Source organism: Panicum hallii, chromosome 7, assembly GCF_002211085.1.
Source record: "Panicum hallii strain FIL2 chromosome 7, PHallii_v3.1, whole genome shotgun sequence".
In the NCBI taxonomy this organism is placed as follows: domain Eukaryota; kingdom Viridiplantae; phylum Streptophyta; class Magnoliopsida; order Poales; family Poaceae; genus Panicum; species Panicum hallii.
In genome coordinates, this window is record NC_038048.1 from 41,113,215 (window position 1) to 41,134,943 (window position 21,729).

At 52.9% G+C, this 21,729-nt stretch overlaps 1 protein-coding gene across 1 annotated transcript; it reads left to right on the forward strand.

The window, feature by feature from the left end:
* The first annotated feature begins 7,579 nt into the window (after positions 1-7,579).
* Positions 7,580-8,737, forward strand: LOC112900220 (ethylene-responsive transcription factor ERF039-like). Its single transcript, XM_025969004.1, has one exon. It carries the CDS (start codon positions 7,768-7,770, stop codon positions 8,413-8,415), a length of 648 nt encoding a protein of 215 aa, XP_025824789.1. The 5' UTR covers positions 7,580-7,767; the 3' UTR covers positions 8,416-8,737.
* Positions 8,738-21,729: the final 12,992 nt, after the last annotated feature.

Here is a 21,729-nt window from a genome sequence, read left to right on the forward strand (position 1 = left end):
CGATCCAATCCAAGAGTAGTAGCTAGGTGCATGCACGAGATTCTTTTGTTTTCTTCTTTGTCTGTTTTTGGTCAATTCGTTAGTGTGTAACTAACATTGTCGTCACTATACATGCTAACAAATGTGCAACGTAGCTGTAGTTAGACTGAATCATATTTTTTAAAAGCAATAAGATGAATATTCTAGGACAAATAAGATTCCGTTGCAGGCAATAAGATTCATATCGCCCTGGGCGCACACCATGGTTTACAGTGGATGCAATCATGCATCGCACGATGAATATTCTAGGACAAATAAAAGCGAACTGCCGTTCTGTCTCTTGTTGTGTTGAGCCGTCTAGCCATTCTATGGGAGAAGGCCAGTAATGTTCCAGATCGTAGCCAACGTATGGAGCTCAGTCATATACTACAAATTTAATTTCTCGCCAAAAAAATGTTGTGAATGTACACTCCCTCCAACTACAAATAAGTGTGTCGTTTTGGACTGTACATACAATCAACATGTTTTAACTTTGATCGTCAATATATCTTCATATAACATGGCTAGAGCTGCCTTCAAAAGTTTTAGAATATTATTATTATTTTAATTTGATTTACAAAATTATTTAATGGTTAAATAGCGTGTCTGCAATGGCACTTATTTGCCAATTTGTGACTTAAGGGAGTATATTTAATTTAAGATGTGGTTAGTGTAGTTAGTGGCACAAGGTTTTAGACGTTGAGTGACAATTAGTGTATTGCATGGTTGGTGAGGCCTTGCATGTGGTCTGCCTGCCTCAGCACACGCAGCCGCATGCATGCGTACTCCGGTTAGGTATGACCCAATGGAGCCACGCCATCTCGCTACGAGGTGTCGAGGTTAGTTGAGCCGCGTCAAGCAGCGCATGCATTCTGGTTCGTTAATTAATTGATGTCCAATGCGGTTACGTCGATTAAACAACGAACCGGGCCGGCGTGACACGGCCGCCAATGGCGCCTTGTGCAATAGTCCGGGAGCATGTGAGCTCCGGAGGACCAAGTTTTCTAGCGCGCGGCTGGAGCCTGTGGCCGGCGGCGTCAGGTATGCTGCTGCACTTGCTAGGGCAGGGGGGCGCCAGAGCTGTTGTTTAGTGTTGAGCTGCCTGCTGTCATCTCAAGTGCCGTCTTGAACTGACCTGTGGCGCCTTCCGTGCTCGGTCATGTGGGCATACTATTGGCTCAACATGCTTATTATTGTATTATTGCATCTCAATGACAAGAATTATTGTGCAAATTGGATCCTTGGTTGTGATGGGACGTTTCAACTGACCATGTGGGTAAACAAATCAACGCATGTGTTGCGGCCAATGGGGAACAAGCTGTTCTGAGGTAAGATGTATTAGTGTACTGTTTCAGCGTAAATTCAGCAGTCCTAACCCTTTTTTTCTGCAAGGATTAATTGAAGACTAGTTGAAGGAGTATTCCTAGGTGCTATTGAAAGAGTGCGATGTTGTGCTTGTGCCAAGTTGGGGAAAAGGTAGGGGCAAGTGCTTTTCAGTATGAAATAAGAAGCCTGGAGTGATTAAGTTACTTCAATTAGTTCACGACTTCCTGTTCACAAACTTGTTGGCTTGTTGTGGAAGCAAAAGTGACAGCTAGCTAGCAAAGTCAAGAAGAAAGCAAACCAAGGGGAACACTTCTGCTAATTTAAAAATGGGACATTTGTCCCGTGGACATCCTAAAATAGTGGTTTGGTCTACACGGGACATCAAACTCGTCAATTTTGCAAGTAGCCCATTGCAAATACATGTTTTTGTCCAGGGCACACCGCAGCAAGTAAAAAATAATTTTCAGCTAAGAGGAGAGGTAAACAGATCACTTTACTCATTTCATTTATTTTCCCTCTTACTGACCGGGCCCGCCTGTCATCCTCTTCGTTCTCTCTCCAACCTCTCTTCCCGGACGCCGCCGGCTGCAGGGTCTGAATCTCTCTTCCCCTTCCACGGCCGCGTGCGGACGCGGCCACGTCTCGGAGTTCTGTGTCAAGAAATGGCAACGAACTAAAACAGCTAAATTACCGGATCCTCCTGGCCGGAGTGCTCTCAGGCTACGTGCGAGCAGATCCAAACATAGATTTGCCAAGCATACGATTTAAGTCCATTAATTCTTGCAAGCAGCATCGATCTTTAACCTCAAGCACACGTACACCGAGGTACAAGATGGCATGGTAATGGTGTTCCTTCCAATCTTTGTTCACCAGAGGCACCGAATGAAGCGATGTCAAGCACTCGCAGGTGCCATCCTCTTCCTGTCTCCTGATTGGTCACCGGGCGATTCAAGCAATGTTGCTTGCAAGAATCCCGGGAGCAAATGTACGAGGCACACTTATTGAGCACACGACAGGCTAATGCAGGACTTGAAGAACCATTAGGTACAACAGAGGACCAACCAAGGATCATTAAACACGGTGTCTCCCATGACAGCTAGCTCCCTTGTTAGCTCAAGCAGGCAGTTAACAGCAAGACATTGTTTGCATACAAAGCCGCAGTACTACACGCATCACCGAAGCACGACGCAGCTAACCTAGGCTTGATCGCCACACGGAACCGGGGATGGGACGGAAGCAGCGGCGGCCGGCGTCCTGTCCGGCTGGCCGAGCGCAGGAGGCATCGTCCACGGCCGCGTTACGATCGATCCCGTGCTAGCACCTGCAGTGGTGGTTCAAGGCCCGCCCGCTAGCGCCCAACAGTTTGCGAGCTCGATCTATCGGCCCGCAATTATACGGTACGGCCACAGCGCCGCGGGTGGATGCTTGTGGCCGGTCGATGGCCGTCGGGAGAGGGCAGCTGGGAGGTGGTTGCGAACTACGCCACGCGACGCTGCTCCGGGCGGCCGGTCGATCGGTCAGCTAGCAGTTCGGCAGTAGCAGCAGGCTGGGGCGCAAGTGGTAGTGCTTGCTTGCAGTGACTGCTTGTCTGCTTGGAGCATTGGACGTTTGCTGCCAGCCGCGCGCTGCAGCCGGCGACTCTGTGAGGAAGCGCCTCTTGCTGCTGAACGCTGACGTTGGCGTCCCTGTTCCCCTCGGTCTCCGCCGCTCGCCTCGCCGGATTCCGCCGCTGTAGCCCGGGCCAGGTGTGTGCTGCCGGAATTGACCACGCGTTCGCACGGATCGAGGGCTCGAGGTTGTGTCGCGGTCTTGTGGAAGTTACCCCTCTCACTTTCTTGATTTGGATCGCTGCGATCGCGAGTAATGTTGAGCAGTGAGCACCGAAAAATGGTGTCGCCGGAGTCCTGCGACAGCGCGTCTCTGTTCTCCGCACTGCAGGGGAGAGCGCTGTTGAAAACTTCAGCCTGTCCCTCGTTGCTGTTCCCTACAGGCCCAGAAACCTGGGCGGAGTCGCTGCCTCGCTGGCCCGCGCCCCGTTTCGGCCCGTCCTCTCTCTCGAGCAGTCGACCCCCGCTGGGGGGAGCGACGCCGGCCGGCTGTGCTCTGCCTGCTGGCCAGTTCGTCGCTCTGAATGAGAAGCCAAAGCCTGAACGCGACGTGCCCACGCGCCCGGACGTCGCGTGGGGAGAGCAACGGGCCATGGGAGCGTCGCGGGCTCGAGAGGTGGTGTCGACTTGACTTCATCAGTGTCGTGCACCTCGTGCTGAAACGAAGGTGCCGTTGGTTGATGGCCACTTGCACGTACGACTGCACGAGCACGGAACGCCTTGATCGGACTTGGCGGGGGCTCCTCTGAATCGTGCGCGAGATTCAGCGTCCTGACCTTGTCCATCGATAGCTTTTTCCTAACCAAGGACGTGTTGCGTAAAAACCTAGTCCAAGCTAGGACAATAAGTCCACTGTGCACACGTTAGACAGCAGTTGAGGGTTTTCTCCTCTCTTTTTTCCACTTGATCCTTTTTCAGTTTTTGAATTGAACAACTGAGTACTCCGTATCCGGGATTGGTGGCTATTGACCATGGCTTGACTGTCAATAGGCCATAAAAATACTATGATAACCAACTCGCACTCTGCACCATGGAAACTGCAACCTAAAAACAGCTTCTTAGGCAAAGTTTCTAGTGGCAATAAGTAGAGTTTGAGCTGTGTTCACGAAGTTCAGGAGGGGAATTTCGTCTTGTCTTCGGCATATAAAAATGGGATTGGCCCTCCTGCAAATTGACGGATCTGTAATTAAAAATGCATTGACAGATAGGCAGTGTAGTGCGCAGAATCCCACAAGATAGAGACCCAAAAGAGACAAATGTTAACATAAATAAATTCGGTTTATATAAAATATTTGTTATACTTCTCTTACAGGGGATAAGGCAAAGTCTTCCAGCACAAAACTTTGAACTCATGAGTATTCGTTCAAAACAATATCTATATATAATTATATATAGAAACTTGTCCAGCCCACGCATCTCATCCAATTGAAACTTGAGTTAGCTTTCTGGGATGTACATTGAACTGAGAAACGCGATAATGCTCGCGCCGTCCCCTGGAACCCTAGCCGCCGCCCTCCCCTTACGCCTCCTCCTGCCGTGCCGCCGCCCGAGCGAGCCGCCAGAAGCCCATGCGGCTCGCGAGGAGGGCGGCGGGGGGCTTCTTTCCCCATCCTCCGATGGATTTGGGCGGGCGCGGCCGCCGAACCTGCATGAGGAAGCTCGCCGGCGTGGACGGCGTTGGAGTCGTCAAGGCCACGAATCTGCCACGGTGCCGGGTGGATCCGGTGGCTATGCTGCCTATGCGCGCGCAACGCGGTGGGGGCATCGGCCGGCGTTGTTGGTGGCCAGCGACGTGAAGGCTGGCCGGCGGCGCGGCACAACCGGTGCTGCGGCCTGACGTGGTGTCCGCGTGGCAGCGGCCGGTGGCATGGTGTACGCGTAGGCACCCGCCGGATCTAGCGGCCAGGAGGCTTGAGCGCGCGGGGCGACCGCAGACGGAGCGGGCTCGGTGGAGGCCTCGCGCAGGCGTCGAGGAGGCGGCGTGGGGCCACGCACAGGAGAAGATGCGGTGTGTAGGGCCGGCTGTGATCTGGATCCGGCCCTCCGACGGGCGGTTTCGAGTGACGGCGGAGCAGCAGTGGGGCAGAGGAGCGACGACGGGTCTGCGGTCTTAGCGACGTGGAGGCGTGGCTGTTTGGAGGCTGCGTGAAGGAGTTGGCGGCGGCTAGAGGAGGCATGGCGGCGGCGCTGCACCCGGGAGGACTTCCATAGCTGCGGATCTGGAATGCCGGGCTGAGTGTGTGCAGCTAGGATGGGATTCTCCGGGCGAAAGCCTTGCCAGCGTTCGTGTTGGTGGCGATGGCGACGGTGTTCGAGGGTGTCGTTCTCCCCGTTCGGGGTGCTATCTTGGAGCCCCATCCCTATTGCACGGAGTTCTCTAGGTGAAAACCCTATCTGCCTATGGATGAGTGACGGCGGCACCTTCGACGTCATCACCTCCTTGGAGGCGTCGTTTGCAGAGACTCATCTTGACCCGTGGCATTACCGGTGTTGCCGTTGGTCATGGGTGGCTTCTGCCGGTGGCACGGCAAGGCGGCTGGTACGGGTGGTTGGCTGGAAGGGGGTTGCCAAGCCCACGTGGTGGCGGCCAAAATTATGCCGGCAGCTAGTGATCATCGCACGGGTGTCGGCTTGGGCTGCTTGTAGCGGACCGCAGCGGCTGGCGTTGCTTGGCAATTGCCAATGCGGTGTGGAACTGCATCGGAGAACGACGCTCGCAGCAATGACACAGTGGGAAGACTAGGTTTGTAGCGGACTGCGGTAGGTTGCTTAGCCTCGCTCGGCAACTCCGGTGCGGTACATCATCGGAAGACGGTGCAGACAACAACTTGGCTTGCTGGCATGACGGCAGAGGCCGTGTGCGCGGGTGGTGCAACAAGATGCTGTCATCCGGTGGGCGCGGCTCGTCTATTTTGATGGGATTCTTGGAAACAGAGCAACACTGTTCTTCATCCTAACAACGACTTAGTAAACAGATTTGCGACTCTGGAGTGCTGAGGCGGGCGTGGCGAGGCCCCGTGTGAGGTGAGGCGACGAGTGAGGTGGAGTCCAACAACGGATGTGGCGAGGCCCCCGGGCGTTGTGTTTGCAGTGGCGACTGCGAGGCAGCCTGTGTGTGGTCCGGATCCGATGGTTTCACCCTGTTGTATGGTGTGTGGTGTTGCAGCGGCACTATGGCGGTGGGTCCCGCATAGTGGTGGGCTTCTTCGGTGCGGTCAGTCTGCTTCTCTCCTTTCCCTATCAGCGTGGGATCGTACCTGACGTCGGCTGCATGAGGTGGAGAAGGTTGTTAGCCGCAGCGCCTAGGCTTCGGTCTGCCTCCGGTGCCCAATCCGATCGGGTAGCTCATGGAGACACATTGTATGGCTTGCGTCGATGTACCAATCCGATAAGTCTGAGCTGTTTAAGTAAATTTGAGTTCAGCGCGTGTTGATGCCCCAATCTAACCCTCCGGTGTTGTTGTCGTGCCTTCTTTCTTTCTTTTTCTGGTTATGGCCTCCCAGAGCTGTATTCTTGTATTTTTTTCTACTATATCAATAAAAACCCACTCGTCAAGTGTGTTCGTTAAAAAAAAAAGAAACACCATAATTTTTTTGTCTTTTTTGTCCGAACTGAGAAACATGAGTATCTTATAACATAAGTACAAGCACCTATGTCAAGCTAAAGAGTTTGAACCTGAATAGGTAGGTTCTATCACAAGGATTGAACTAATTGAGCTCGCACAGCATTTGATATATACATATATATATATATATATATATATATGTGTGTGTGTGTGTGTGTGTGTGTGTGTGTGTGTGTGTGTGTGTGTGTGTGTGTGTGTGTGTGTGTGTGTGTGAAATCACAATGCTAGCAAAAAATTCAATGGACAATGAGGTATAATGCATTTTGCAAAGAAAAACTGTGACTACAACAGTTATTAGCCATTAGTAGTAACATTTCATTGCCGCACATGACATCATAAATCCAGTTATGTTAAAGTTGTAATCAGGGTACAATGAAAATTTATATCCAAGAATGTTGTGACAAAGTTGTGTTGCACATAAAAATTTTGAATTATGCAACAAAGTTGTGTTGCACATGAATATTTTCAATCTTAAGAGTTGTGCATATGCGTGACTAAACTATGTCCAGTTCCTGTGTTCGCTCCATTTGATTGTTAGAGTTGACCTAATGAATGAAAAACTACCGGGACTAGGGTCCCTCAAAGAAAATCAGTTCCAAGTGCGCGTAGCACAGAGGTGTAATTACCAATTTTGAGTGCAAGGGAACAATCTTAGAAATACATGCAAGAAGAAATGAAACAAAGAAAATCCAAAGAACGATCAATTTAGTGGTGCCAAACTAATGTCAGCAAATAAGTAACTGCGTCTATGTAAAAGTTAAAGCCATACTACCCCGTCCCCTTTTTTGACGTAGTAAGATGTAAAAAATAGTATTTTGTAAGTTTTGACAAACAATTAATTAATCAAGCACGTCATTTGCAAAAGGGAGAGGAAAGTACTAAATCATACATCAATACACCAAAGTTTGATTAGATCTTTGGATTGTAGGGGCGGAAAAAACCATTTCAGGGTGAGGCCGTGAGGGTGAGACGAGTTCCCCTCTCATGGTCCCGGCTGAACGGGCCCCGTCCTATGTTTCATCCATTCCCACTGCGACGCCACGTCGCCCTGCCCTCCGCGCGCGCACCATAAAACCGGACCCCCGCTCTGCTCGTCCCTCCCGTCTCCAGCTCTCTCCACTCCCCAAGCCCAAGTGCGGAGTGCCCAACAACTCCACCACCGCCGCTCCGCACCGCAGATAGCAGCAAGCCATGGACACGGACGACACTCACGAGCCTGCCTCCCCAACCTCCGCGTCGTCATCTTCGTCGTCGTCGTCTGGCCCGTCGTCCTCCCAGGCCCCGAAGAAGCGGGCGCGCCAGGACGGGAGGCGGCACCCGACGTACCGCGGCGTGCGCATGCGGAGCTGGGGCAAGTGGGTGTCCGAGATCAGGGAGCCCCGCAAGAAGTCGCGCATCTGGCTGGGCACGTTCGCCACCGCGGAGATGGCGGCGCGCGCGCACGACGTGGCCGCGCTCGCCATCAAGGGCCGCGGCGCGCACCTCAACTTCCCGGAGCAGGCGCACCTGCTCCCGCGCCCGGCCTCCGCGTCCCCCAAGGACGTGCAGGCCGCCGCCACGCTCGCCGCGGCCGCCGACTTCCCCGCTCCGCCGCCGCCGCCCTCCACCTCCCGCGGCGGCGCCAATGCCAAGAGCCCTGAGAGCAGCAGCTCCGACGACGCCAGCCGCGAGCCGGCCCCGCAGGACGCCGGGCCGGACCCCGACGAGACGCTGTTCGACCTCCCGGACCTGCTCATGGACCTTAGATGCTGCGGCCCGTCCTCGTGGGCCGTCGACGACGACGTGGCCGGCGGCGGCGCGTTCCGCCTCATCGAGGAGCCCCTGCTGTGGGAGTACTGACACTGATCAATGCCGCCAGCTCCGCCAGTTCTCGGAAGCAGTCGCCAGTCATCAGCACCTCCTTCCACACGCATCGCCGCTATCGAGTATTAGAATCGATCGGACTCGGACACATGTAAATGCCGCCGCTTTCGTTCTCTCCGTTTCCCTTTCTCTTCGTTTACTTGTTGCAACTTCTCTCTCCGGAATTGCTCCGCTGTTCCGTTTCCCTTTGCTAGATTTAGGAGCCGCGCCTGTACAAAGCTACTCCCTTTTCGCCTTCTCTTGCTTGATTTGGGGGACAAGAATATGTATAATTAACGAGCATCTTATCTTCCATCCACTTTCTGGCGCCCGTTGTTTAATCTAGGTGGTGGTAAAAAAAAAAAGGGTTGATCTGGCGAAGATTTGGGCCAGATGGACAGTGATACTCACGCATCCGGCTTTCCGATCATATACTATCAGCTGCTGCTCGTCACCTGCCTTCGTCTGAAAAAAGAACCAGGAAAAGTCTCCCGCCTTCCAAGCCACGGCAGGAATCGACGCCTCCTCGCAGCGCAAAAGCGCACTAATAATTCGCCCTTGAATGCGCATAAGATCTCCCATCAGACTCCCGCTCCCAACGGTGACGTGTGCCGCGCCGAGGAGCGGCCGGCCGCGGCGTGAGAGCACCGCGCTTAAAGGCCGCGACAGCGACGGCCGCCGCGTGAAGAGAGCGGCTTCCGGGTTAAGATTCGAGCCACAGTTAGCGCAGGGCCTCGTCACGTAATCACACGGGCACGACACGACACTCCCGGCTCCGGCTCCCCGCTCCCTCGCGCGCCGGGCGGGTGCGCTGTGGATTTCCCTGCCCCGTCGCCATCGTGTCCGGCGGCCAGTTTCGCAATCCCCGCGCGCCGCGCCGTCCACTGTGCTGTGCGAGCGCGCACCCGACTACGCACTGCCCGAGGGAACAAAAGAAAAAAGAAACATTCCAGGCTTGAGCTTGAGGACGGCGCCGGGGTCTGGTCTGCGCGGCGCAGGCCGCACGCGCCCCTGCTGCCACCCGCCCGCCGCCCGCCCGCAAGACGACGCCGCCCATGCGGCACGTACGCGCGCGCACGGAAATCAGAAAAAGTCGCGGCCTGACCAAGGCCGCCGGTGGCTAGCGGGAGCGGTACATGTGAGCTGCGCAGGCGCCGATGTGGCCGCGCAAGGCGCCCGCCAGCTGCCCGCCGCGGCGGTGCGTGAGCAGTGCGCGCTGCCGGCTGTCTCCCGTGCAAGGGACCTGGGCGCCGAGCGAGACGGACGGACGGACCTTCTCTCGGGGAAGATGGAGACGGAGACTACTTGCTCCGTCGCGGCCTAGGGCCTGTTTGTTTGGCCTTATAGGTTATACTATCCAGCTTATTTGGTAGCTTATATAATCTAGCTTATTTTTTCTGGATTAAATAAGCTGAGTCTTGCTGTTTGTTTGCCTAGCTTATTTGGGCCCAGCTTATTTGTCCTAGACGTGTAAAGACAACAATGCCCTTAGGTACTAGACTTATTCATTTACTTACTATTTTCACAACATTAGCAGTTTTAAATCACCACCACGCGTGGGGAGGGGAGGAGGAGCGAGCCAGAGAGAGGGGCGCGTGGGGAGCCAGCCAGGGAGAGGGGCGCGTGGGGAGGGGAGGAGGGAGTGGGCAGGTGGGATCCAATGGCAATTGCGGGTAATTTGCTCCTCTTTGCCATGGGTAGTGGGTCTTTTGGTAGAAATAAGTTGAAATAAGCTCCACTTGACTAGCTTATGAGATTATGGTGTTTTTGACTTTAGATTATATAATCTGAACAAATAAGCTGGCTGTTTGTTTCCTTTACAGATTATTTAAGTTGGTTTGTATAATCTACAGCTTATTTAAGCTCAAACAAACAGGCCCTTAGCAGCTGCCGCGACTACTTGCTCGGGGGTTTAACTTGGCATCACAAGACAAGAAAAAGGCTAACTTGCCACGCTAGATGCCACTGCATCCACGCACCTGCCTCGCTTTAATCCCCGTCCTCTTTTTTTTTTTTGGTTCATCAGTTTGGCTTGCAGGCAGGCATGGTCGATGGCGTGACCCTTTCGGTTTCGGACCGAGGCGGCCATCGTTGCCCGACCATGTCATTGCTGCTTCATCAATCCCCGTAGGATTGCTCGGACCGGCGGTTACGTGCGCGCTCGAGGCCGGTGGTTTTCGAGGAGATTTTAATAGTTTCCGCTTGCCTACCAGGCGGTCAGGCAGCTGTCGGATTCCCATCGCGGCGACACTTGAGTTCGGCACAAGCCACTCCGCCGCCGCCTGGTGATCCGGGCTCGCCTGCACGAACCGCGGAGTACTTTCCACAATTAACTTTTTATCCTGGAAATTAGCGGCAGATCCAACTGGAGGATTACGTGCGCGTACTCCTCCTGGCCGGCCTTTTTGTTTTTTCGAGGAAGAGATTCCGGCGCGGGGCGTGGCGGCACGACAGGACGCAACATGGGTTGATGCCTTCTTCCTTGGAACGGAGCAACGCTTGCCGTCGTGTGGCTGGTGTGATGAGAAAATCACATGCCCTCGTCAAAAGAGGGCGCGCACGCCCGCTGCTGGCGCCTGACCGGTGCCTTGGAGTGGTGGACACGTTACGCACCGGGCCTGGACCTTTCTTGCTCCTCACTTGTACAAGAGGATTTTCCAGGCGATTTCGTCCATTGTTGCTCCAACTGCGAGATGAACCGTCGCCCATTTTTTGCAGTGTCACAGTCCCGCAGAAATTAGGCACGGTGCTCACTGCTTGTCTGCTTCCGTGAGGTGCTGACACGACGACACTTGGTGGTGGCGGCTCACTCCTCCAGGGACCAGGAGGCAGGATCTCGTACGACGAGGTCAAACACAGTGCATGCTCTGGTGAATGCCGCATGCCTCCTGCAGGCCGCAGCGAGGGCGCGCAGCGGCGCCAGGTGTCCAGTCCCTCGACACTGCTGTGGGGGTTCGGGGTAGTGAGTGAGGTCCAACCCGGCAAGGGCAGTCAGGTGTCAGGCTCGCAGCACAGGCAGATGCTTGGGTTCCAGGCTGGCGAGTGCGGGCGCCCCTCTCACCCTGGCGGTACGGCGGCAGCGATCGCCCCCGTACGGAGAGTCGGCACGCGGCATCGGCCATTGGGGCACAGCTACGCACCTGCTGTGAAGACTGAAGACGAGCCAGGGCCGCCAGGCTGCTCGACCGGTTGCTCCCCGTTTCCCATTCTTGGGAGTGGGGAGGCGGAGGACTTTGACCGGAGCCCGGAGGTCGGAGGACACGACACAAGCAGATGAGATCGCGAGGCGTGGCCTCATGGGGATGGAGCGGAGGCTGGAGACTCAGAGTGGACAACACTTTGCGAGTCTGCCTCGCTGTGTCTACTTGCTGGCCTGGTCCGGTCTGGTTGGCGGAATGGCGGGGTGTATGTACGCCTGCGCCCGTCCCTGGTCATCTTCGGAGAAGTGTCCCGACGGGGATCGGAATCTTTTTCCCTGTACAAACCTGTAGCCCTTGGGAGCATACTAGCGGCGCCACTAGCATCTGAAGCAGGAAGAGCCAGGAAGACCTTGCTGTGTACCAAGCCTGGAGAGTTCCAGATTCAGGAAGCACCCCTCTTTTTGCAGATGTGGATGCGAAATAGAGGAAAATACCAAACCTGCTGGATTGCGCTGCACCAGGGCCGTCGGGTTCAATAATTGGGGATCTGCTGCTCCACGCAAATGCTACGGCACGGAAAGGTCAAAGCACTCATTGCGGCAAAGCTGTGGCAGCATGAGCCTAAGCGCGCAGAAAATTCGCACCAGAGCATCATTATCGTATTGCCCCCACTGAAACCGAACACCGTGGACCATTGTGTTGTCTCTCCACGTACGCAGCCGGAGAGGGAAGAGAACTAGCGACACTGTAGCCGCCCGCGCGCAGGAAGTGAAGCTGTTGCCACACGGCACACGGTCAAATGCCGCCTAGTGGTAGATAGCTGGCTGGAGTCATGCCCGGCAGCTGCTGTGCTGAGGGCTAGATTCATGGCTCCAGCCGGCCGCCTGTCCTCGCGGGCAGAAAGGCTGCCGCCTCGCCTGCGCGCGTCGAGCTGGGGCGTGGCCGCCTGGCAGCGGCGCCCTCGGTTGCTACGCGCCCATGGCTGCGGCCTCGCTGGGGGGGGCCGGGGCGGGTTTGAACTTTCGACGGAGTCTGCTACGTGTCAGGATTCTGGGCGGGCAGGCCCGGCGGTTTTGGTCCCATTGATTGGGAGGCTCCGAGAGTAGTGTTCAAAGCAGCATACGCCGTACGGACGGATACACCATCCCAGTAGATAGGAGATAGCATCAGTACAACGGCCAGCTAAGGCCGAGTTCCAGTGCATCGCCTCACTCTCACCCCGCCACATCAGCTCTCGGCCCCACTCTCACCCCACCCCTCCAATACAGAGGCTACAGTGTCAGCTCTCACTTCTCTCTCGTCCACGTCAGCTTTTCTTTTTCAGATTTAATTATTTCACTCTCTTTTGTTCGCGTACGCAAAATAATTTAATAAACTAATTTTATTCAACTAAAAAAAATTACCGATTACATCATAATTAAAAAAGGAAATTACATCGCAATTAAAAATAGTAAAAATACATAATAATTAAAAGAAAATTCTAATCCTCCTCCGAATCCTTGTCCAGTCCAAGCTCTGTTTCCACCATCTTGATAGCCTTGAAATGAGTATGTTTTTCTGCTTCGTCCATATCCGCTGTTGATCGGGACTTCATTATGTTCCATTGATTGAATAGTTTAGCCTTCACTAAGCCACCCCACATGTTCTTCATTACAAATGCTTTACTTCCTACCGCACTGCTTCATGAGGATTCCTTCCCCTTAGCCTTCTCCTTCCGCTTAGCCGCCTTGGCCCTATCACGGCCTATTGGACGAGTCTCATTGTCCTGCTCGGTGTCTTCTGTTCCGTCGGAGCTGTACTCATCCGAAACTCCGAGGCGGGTTCTCTTGCTACTCACATCGGATCCACTGCCAGGATCATGTTTCGCAGCCCACTTGGGTTCATGGCGAACAGCTCTGCACCAATGATGGCGCTTGAATGCTGTCGTCACTTTCGGGTCGTTCTCGTACCTCGCCATCGCCCCCTCCATGACCATTGCATCGTCTGCTCCATTCTGACGTACTCTTTCTTCTTCGATGTAGTATCCATTAAACAGGGCCACCTCGCGGTTGCACACGGTCCAATGATCCTTCAGTTGCTTCACGGTGCGATGACGGGACGGCTCCGCGGTAGAGTTGAAGGTCTTCGCTATTTGTGACACTCAGGTAATTAGCTTGGTCACACCTTAGAGTTTTGGTATGTTTTTATGTGTAAAGTATAGCAAAGGTGTGCTTTATGTGCGCAATGTTAAGGAAAAGTAATAGTTATGTAATTAAATTTACCTAGAGGTCCTGTTATGCAAAATGGGTGGAAATAGAGGGAAAAGTTTAAAAGCATGAGGGTTGTTTTACAAAAGGTAATATCTGTGGTTAAATTGCAAAAATATGTAAAATTACCCTTGGGTATATATGTAAAAGTGTTTTTAACCATAGGACTTACATAAAATGTGAAAATTGTACTAAGTCTAAAATATCCTCAAAACTGTTGCTCAACTACAGATGAACCTTAAAGAGAAGTTGTAGAGTTTGAAAAACCATGCACTTTTTCTTTTTGGACCATCTTCATTGAGCACTGGTTTAAAAGTTGCAAGCTCTTTACAGTTAGGTCCCTGCTTTTCTCTGAAATTGCAAATCAGTCCCTAGTTCAGTTCCTCCCCTTCTTCCTCCTGGCGCCTCTGCTCTCTGCTCTGCCTCCTGGTTCCTCCTGCCGCCGGCGCAGAGCATTGGTTTAGGCCACCGCCGGCCATCTCCTGTGCCTCCCCCGCCCACGCGTCTGTCCCCTGCTCAACCACCGCTCTAGCCCCCTCCTGTTGGCGTCTTGCCCGCGCGCCACGGCGTCCGCGCGATGCCAGCGCTGCTCGCCGGCGGCTCTGTCGCCGCCGAGCCTCTGCGGTTCATTTCCCCCCGTAGCTCCCGCAAACCAAGGCTCTGCTCGTCGTGTCCTCCCTTCTCACCCTGTTTGCCTATAAAAGGGGCGCTCCAAACCCTCACGCGCGTGCACAGAAACCCGCCGCCCTCCATCAACGCCGCTGTGACCTCGGTGCCTCGTGGAGCTTCCCCCTCCGCCCTTTTCCTCCCCAAATTGACAGCACCCCTACCTTCCCTGTTCCCCACCGCACCTCCCTAGCCCAGCCCCTTCTTCCCCTGGACGCCGGAGCCCCATCACCGCTGTGCGCCTCCGGCCGCCGGCTCGGCCTTCCGTGGGCAGCACTGCTCCGACCGCCTCGAGTCCCTTCAAGACCACCAATAGGTAGCTCGAAGTCTCCTCATGCTCTCCCTCCTCTTCCCCCTCACCGCCGTCGACCCCCACGGCCGGGATTTGGCCGGACCCGAGCTCCTCCCCGCCGGCCATGGCCGTGGATCCAATTGCTTCGTGTATTTTCTTTCCAGGGGGTTATCCGCTAAATGTAGGGGCTGATTTGTAATAGAAGTAGCTGTTATTTCATGTGAGTGTGTTTCCTGTCTTGCAAAATTCGTAGTAATTCGTAGAAAAATCCAAAAATGGCAAATCTAGTCTTGTTAGAAACTAGATTTCAAACTCTATGACTTTTGTTAATGGAGTTTAGTCTGAAACGAAATACTTTTATCTTTATTTTAAACCTAAGATTAAGGAGTAGTTTATGCCTAAACTTTGATATTTCATGCCTTGTTACTTATGAAGTTGGCATGAATGTTCTATAAGCTTTAGGTAACTTTGTGCAAAGTTTCAAACTCAAATTTGAATTAAATTTAACTTCTTTTAATTTGAACTTTCAAAATTTGAAATTATTAACTAAACTTATTGTATAACCTTTTCTAATTGAAATTTATTGTCATTCTCTAATGTGATATTTTATAATGATTAATATATAATCAAATTTCTAAAACCTATAATCTTTTATTTAAAAGTTTTGAATTTAAATTTTGGTTCATTTCAAATTTAATTTAAATGTTTTAGATCTTATTTGCAACAAACTCCACAATATCTTTGTGATTCCTTTATAAATAGTGTTTCAAACCTAAACCTCTTTATTTTATGAATTCTTGTGTGTTAATTGGAGGAGTTACAACATTTGAAATGTAAAATCTTAAATTTAAATTTCACCTTATTTAATTTATTGCATCTCATATAGAATCAACGACGCTCGACGACGGGGACTACGAATTGGTCTTAGAACAAGACCAAGGCTTTTCAGAAGACCCAACGCAAGTCGTCGAGGGACTAACTGAAGCCCCGAACCCGAGTTCGGAAACCTCTGACACTCCTGCCCCCACCCCCACTCAAGAAGGCAAGCCCCGGACACATCCCACTACTTTATTTACACTGCAATCTATGTCTATATATCTATACTTATGCATTAAGTCTAGGAGTTGAGATGAAACCCTAGTTGCATGATCTCTTAGGAATCCAATGTATTGAACCCGAGTCCTTATCGCTTAGATGCTCTGCTAAATAGGACCAGTAAAAGTCGGGTGATTTCCTGTCACTCGCGCGATATAGGAGTTACATGTTTACATTTCTGCAACCACTATAAGGATGACGGACAGGGTCATGTGTTGTATCATGACCTAAAGGTTTACCCTGTCTGTTTTGTTAAAAGTGGATAAGGTCGCAGCGTGTGGTAGTGGTGGCTAAGCGTTTGAAAGTACTAGCCACATACCGCGAAATATGGTAAGCGGTAAGCCTAGTACCCGAATGGCCCGGCAAATGGACTTGTCTCCACCACTCGACTTTTATTTTATGTTTACACGCACCGACATGTGGGAGTACGTTCTGCATGGCAGACAGGAATACGGGTTTTGTAGTCGCGCTACAGACGTATGTCCTGCACGAGTGATGTGCGTACGGTCCTGCAGTCGCTTGTGGTGGCCCTGATCCATAACCCGGAATATGAGGGAAACGGTTGCTTGAAACGCCCTGTTGGTATTTCAAGCGTGTGTGTTAGGTTTACCTTGTAAGGTTAAATTCGATTCGAATCATCCGCTTCTCACGAGGATTGAGACTGCTTATCCCTTTTACCACATTGAGTAAAAAGTGTAACTGTTGATGAGATAATCTTGGTGGATGATAATATCTAACATGCTTGTTAGTATAGGTGCTAACCTAGAATGGCTAATCAAGCTAGAATCTGAAAGCTAAAACTTGAAAATAGTTCATACTCTCTGTTGCTTTTCAGCTAAAAATAAACCCAGAGCCTCTATAATGCCTGCATGAGTCTAGTTACGGGCTAAAGTATACCCAATCCCGGGTAAGCCTTGCTGAGTATTAGAATACTCAGCCTTGCCAATATCTGTTTCAGGTAATACTTTCGAAAATCCCACGGACAACCTTGTATGGCCAACGTCCGTTCCTTTTGGCTGGTCCGTGGAGTGGGACCCGTCCCCGGCCGGCACTGACCCTCCGGAGTGACACCAGACCTTGGGCTAAGCTTGGTGTTCGCCTTCGCGACGTGTGAAGTCGCGTAAAACTTCTTCTTCCGCTGTGAGTTTGGACAAGTTGTTATGCTTGTCAGTTTGAACATGGTTGTATAAATTTACTTTTCTTTGAACTCGGTTTGTAATAATGTATATATGGCTGTAAATTAAAGTTGATGAGCTATTCTGTGATGTGAACTCGCCTTCGTGCGAGGTAAATCTGCTTCGGTCCTGTTGAACCGTGGTTGTATCGGGCGGAGACCCGACAGACCCAAGGATTGTTCCGTTTGAAGGGCGTTAAGCTGATTGCAGTTGTACGGCGATCAATAACGCTCTTGAGCCGGAATAATTCAGGCGGTTCTGCCACACTATTTGGCCCCAAAAACTCGAACCGGTCTGGTTGTTGCCGGTGATAGAGTCATTCAAGTGAAAAATCCAAGCATGTACCTAGCCCGAACATGTTGTTAGTTATTTAAAAACATGATATTTAAATACATTAACACTAATTAAATTACCAGTTTTTTCTCGTCCGCAATCATCCAGTCAAGTCTCTTTGGACGCTTTGGTTCGGTCGTTCCTGCTCCTTCGTTTTAAGACTCAACGGAGACGGAGCTTTGGAACCATGGGTGACGCGTGCGGAGGTGGTGGGTATAGACCATATGGAGGTGGAGCGTATGGAGGTGAGCGTACAAAGGTGGTGGGTACGGACCTTCAGTCCCGCTCCTTGTGCCTGGAGGTGGAGCATACGGAGGGGGAGCATATGGAGGTTTTGGGTATGAGTACTGACCGTACGGATACTGATATGGCGGTGGAGGTGCCCCCGGAGCCGGAGGTGCAGCAGGGGGAATAATGCCCGGGGTTGTGGCGAAGAATTGACATCGGAACGGCGATGCATCGGAGAAGGGTCATCTTGGGGAGATGATTGTGACCCGTCGGACTGCAAGAGATCGGTGAAGATATGAAAATCTGGAGACCAACCGGTCGTGGTGGAAGAGATTTCGGATTGTAGCGGAAAGGAATGAGCTCAAATGGGGTGTGGAAGGAGTGAAAACCGGGTGGGATATTTATTGGGGGTTGGAGATGAAATTTGAAATTTTTTGCAATTTTTTTCGAATTTTTTAGAGTTCAAACGGTCAAATAACGGCTAGTTCAACGGATAGTCCGCGTGGACCAATCAAAACTCGCCACATCACGTCCTCTCGCCCGGGGCCCGCCGCGCCAACGCACCGCCTGCCTCTCGCCCGCCTACCGCCCCGCCGTGCCTACCAACGCGGGTGAGAGCGGGGCGATAGCGCCCGCTCTCGCCCGGCGGTAGCACTACCGTCTTCTCTCTCCTCTCGCCTGTCTCTCGCCCGTCTCTTGTCTGGGCTGGGGCGATAGGGGGGCGGTATCGCCCCTGTTGGCACCAGCCTAATGCATTAGCAAGCTACCGATACCTCGCGAGGAAAAATGGTGAGAGAGGAGATGAAGAGAGAAAGCCACAAGCCACTGCTCGACTCGGCTTCATCTTCGCACGCATGTGCGTGTTTACTCAACGGAACCCAGATCCTTCTCATCTTAAATGAAACCGTTAGACGGTGATGAGTTCGTCTTCCTGCTTTGACCGTTTCCACGATCAGCGACTAGAGTCCTGCCCCAGTATAGGAGTGTCTGTAACGTCGCCAACGATGGATGACACTACACGTGACGCCAAAGCTGTGTCCATTTCCATTTCCCCGAACTGAAAGCGGTAGAAACAACCGGTACTAGTAGCAAGCGTCAGCATCCACCTAGCGCTATCACGGCAACGATCAGAGCCCTCTCTGTCTGCAATACAAATAGCGTGGCTGCCCCCTGCTAGCTGAGCTGCTTCCAACTGCGAGAGAGAGAGAGAGAGAGAGAGAGAGAGAGAGAGAGAGAGGAGAGAGGAGAGCGGAAACGGCCAGACGCTTTCCAAGTGGCCGGCACGTCCGGGTTCTACGTCGACGATGCCGAGTTGGCCACTTGGCCATCACGCCTGAAAAAAATGTTTTGTCCCCGGGGAGGGGGTTTCCCACCGGGGCGCGCAGCGTCAGCCGGATGTTCACCGGCGACCAACCAAACCTCGAATTCAATACCCGAATCCCCCACCCCCGGAAAAGGACCGCGGTGTGATGCCCGCCGTGCGAGCTAGGCTAGGCCTACCGGCCTCTAGGCGCCGGATGGATCGGTTGATATTTTGGGGCCGGGAAATTCTACGTGAAAGCAGCCTCATGCAAAGGAACAACGTCGCTGCCTGGCTCCGCTTTCTGATGCGATCGTTTTGTTTGGCTGATTAGTCTGCATCGCCTCCAAGTGAACCGCATTAATACGAGCTAGCGCGTCATCTCTGAACTGATGATTGATTGAATAGGAAATCGTGGCGCACGTTATTATCGGTTAATTTTTGTCCAGTACTAGGTGCTATTTTGTCACGGAGATATTTTAGTACTAGATTTAAATTTGAAAGTCCATGGAGGACCATTTAGTACCGGATCAAGATACTACCCGGTACTAAATGCCAGTCTTTAACACCGGGGGTGTTGTTTTGGCCCGATATTAAATTGCGCAGCCATTTAGTACCTGTCAATAATCCCACCCGGTACTAAAGGGTGATATTTAGTACCGAAATGGTCCTCCACGGGTTATTTCAAAAGAAAAGTATTTCCCACCCAGTCACATGTGATGCTGGGATAGTAAGGAAGCTACACGCGAGGTCAGAAATCGTGGGTTCGAATTCTCCGCATTTACGCGTAAAAAATTCACGTGCGGACCTCGGGGGTTCGGTTTTTTCCTATGTGGCGCGTTTGGCATCTATCGCTGCGACCGGTACCAGCCAGGCGGTACCCGGCAACCGGTGCTAAACGTGCCATACTGGTGCTAGATTTTCTAGCCGTGTTTGTACCGCGGCTAGCGTAATGTGCCTGAACCTGCACTGCACAGCGGTACAGGTGCCTGCTTGCATTGGTCTGGTGTAGTACAATTGTGCTTCTTGAAGCCTTTGCTAACGGCAAGATTCGTTGCTGATCTGTGTACCAATCAAGCCATGAAGTTAGAATACTCGACCGGCTTCTGCACGCCAGGTTAGGTGAAACATTCGGAGCTGACCATCGCACAAAGCTCGGTCGTGAACAGATAGGATAACTATGGGTATTAGGTCTGCAAGCCTTTGTTTGTAGCAAATGAAGTCGCCTGCTAGTATATATATCTTTCAGTAGAAAACGATGAGCCATTCTGATTGCCGGCCGGCCGGCCATTGGCACGGCTCTGAATTAATCCTGATCTATCTCATCACGGTCTGCTGCCTTTTGTTTAGTGCGCGTGTCGCGTGTACAAATATACGCATACAGCAACCAGTAGGTGAGACGACAAGGGTTCCAATCTGCAGGTCGCCATAAAAGTACGTTATCTAAGGGAGGGCAGATTCCTTTTAACCAGAACGCAGGCAGCTAAATAACTACTACTCCCTCCATGCAGAAAAACAATCCGGCCGGACAGGTGTTCCGGCGGCGCGTAGAATATCTGCCGCCACCTGGCTCCAGGCACATCCGGCCGCGCCTCAACGTCTCCACCTAGCTTCGCTTACCTCAACTCACGCGCGCGCGTGCGTGCCTGCCTGCATGCATGCAATACGAGGCCGCCAACTGCCGCGGGTAGTTTCGGAGTTCAGGTAGCGCTGGAGTCGTAGACTAGACGCAATCACAAAAACTGTGCCGCAAGAGGTGCGTGCCAACCGCCATGCCAGCGCCGAGCGACGCGCGCACTGACACGGACGGCGGCGAACATGCACGCCGTCGCCGAGGCGAGGCGGACGACGTGCCAGGGGCGGCCGTCCGTTCACGTGTTACGCTCTGTACCCGGCGCCGGGGGCGATCGGCGACGGCGGCAGGACGGACAGGAACGCGGCACCTACCCACCGCCGCGCGCGCGGAGCAAGGATTTGATCATTTGAGGGCCGCGACTTCAAAGTCACAGAGACATCAGACACGGACGCTGGCGAATAATTAAAGGGGGGCGGGAGATGGATGGATGATGGGCCGCAGGGATCGGCGCGCGACCGCCGGACGTGGCGCGACGCGATGCAAAGCCGTGCGGTGACTAGACTTCCGCCGGCCAATAGGCCGAGGGGAATCGCCGCCTCGCCGGATGCGGGAGCCACCATCGAAAGGCCGGGCACCGGCCGGCGGCCGCGGGCTGATAAAAAGGGCAAAAGGGGACAGCGGTAAAGAGGCGATGAAACTTCATGAAAAGATGGCGTATTGCGTATGCAGGCAGGGGCGGAAAAGGAAAAGAAGGTGGGGGGGACACCAGGGACGGGCACCGGACAGTACTAGGATGATGGGAGGAATACGAGGCCGCCCGCACTGCTTGCTGCCCTCCCAGGTTTCGGCCTTGCAGCGGGTCCGGCCAGGTAGGCATGATCACAGGCAGGTAAGGTTGCAGGAAGTTTGTTAGCTAGGCACACGACAACGATGGCTTTATCACCAGTGGCTTTCGCTCTCAATCGTTTTCGTCACCCCCGGCTCTTTCCTAGGAAATACTAGTAGGTTGGATGGACAGTAGGACCCCAATCATGAAGCCAGCATGGTAGTCGCTCCCGTTCCTACTTGCAGGTAAATTGGCTGGTGTTACCCATGGATGATCGACCAGTGAATGCATAGTGTCAAGGACGGTGCTGTCGCTGCTGTTTGGGGCCCCGGCCGGGCAAGAAGCAACGACGGCCGGAGGTCGCCCTGGTCCGGCCGGATCCCCGGATCCAGGGCCAGGACCATCCAGACATTACTCGGCGTGTTCCTGCTGCT

What these genes read in the sequence shown, in the direction of transcription:
- LOC112900220 (XM_025969004.1), top strand. Translation starts at nt 7,768, where the DNA reads ATGGACACGGACGACACTCACGAGCCTGCCTCCCCAACCTCCGCGTCG.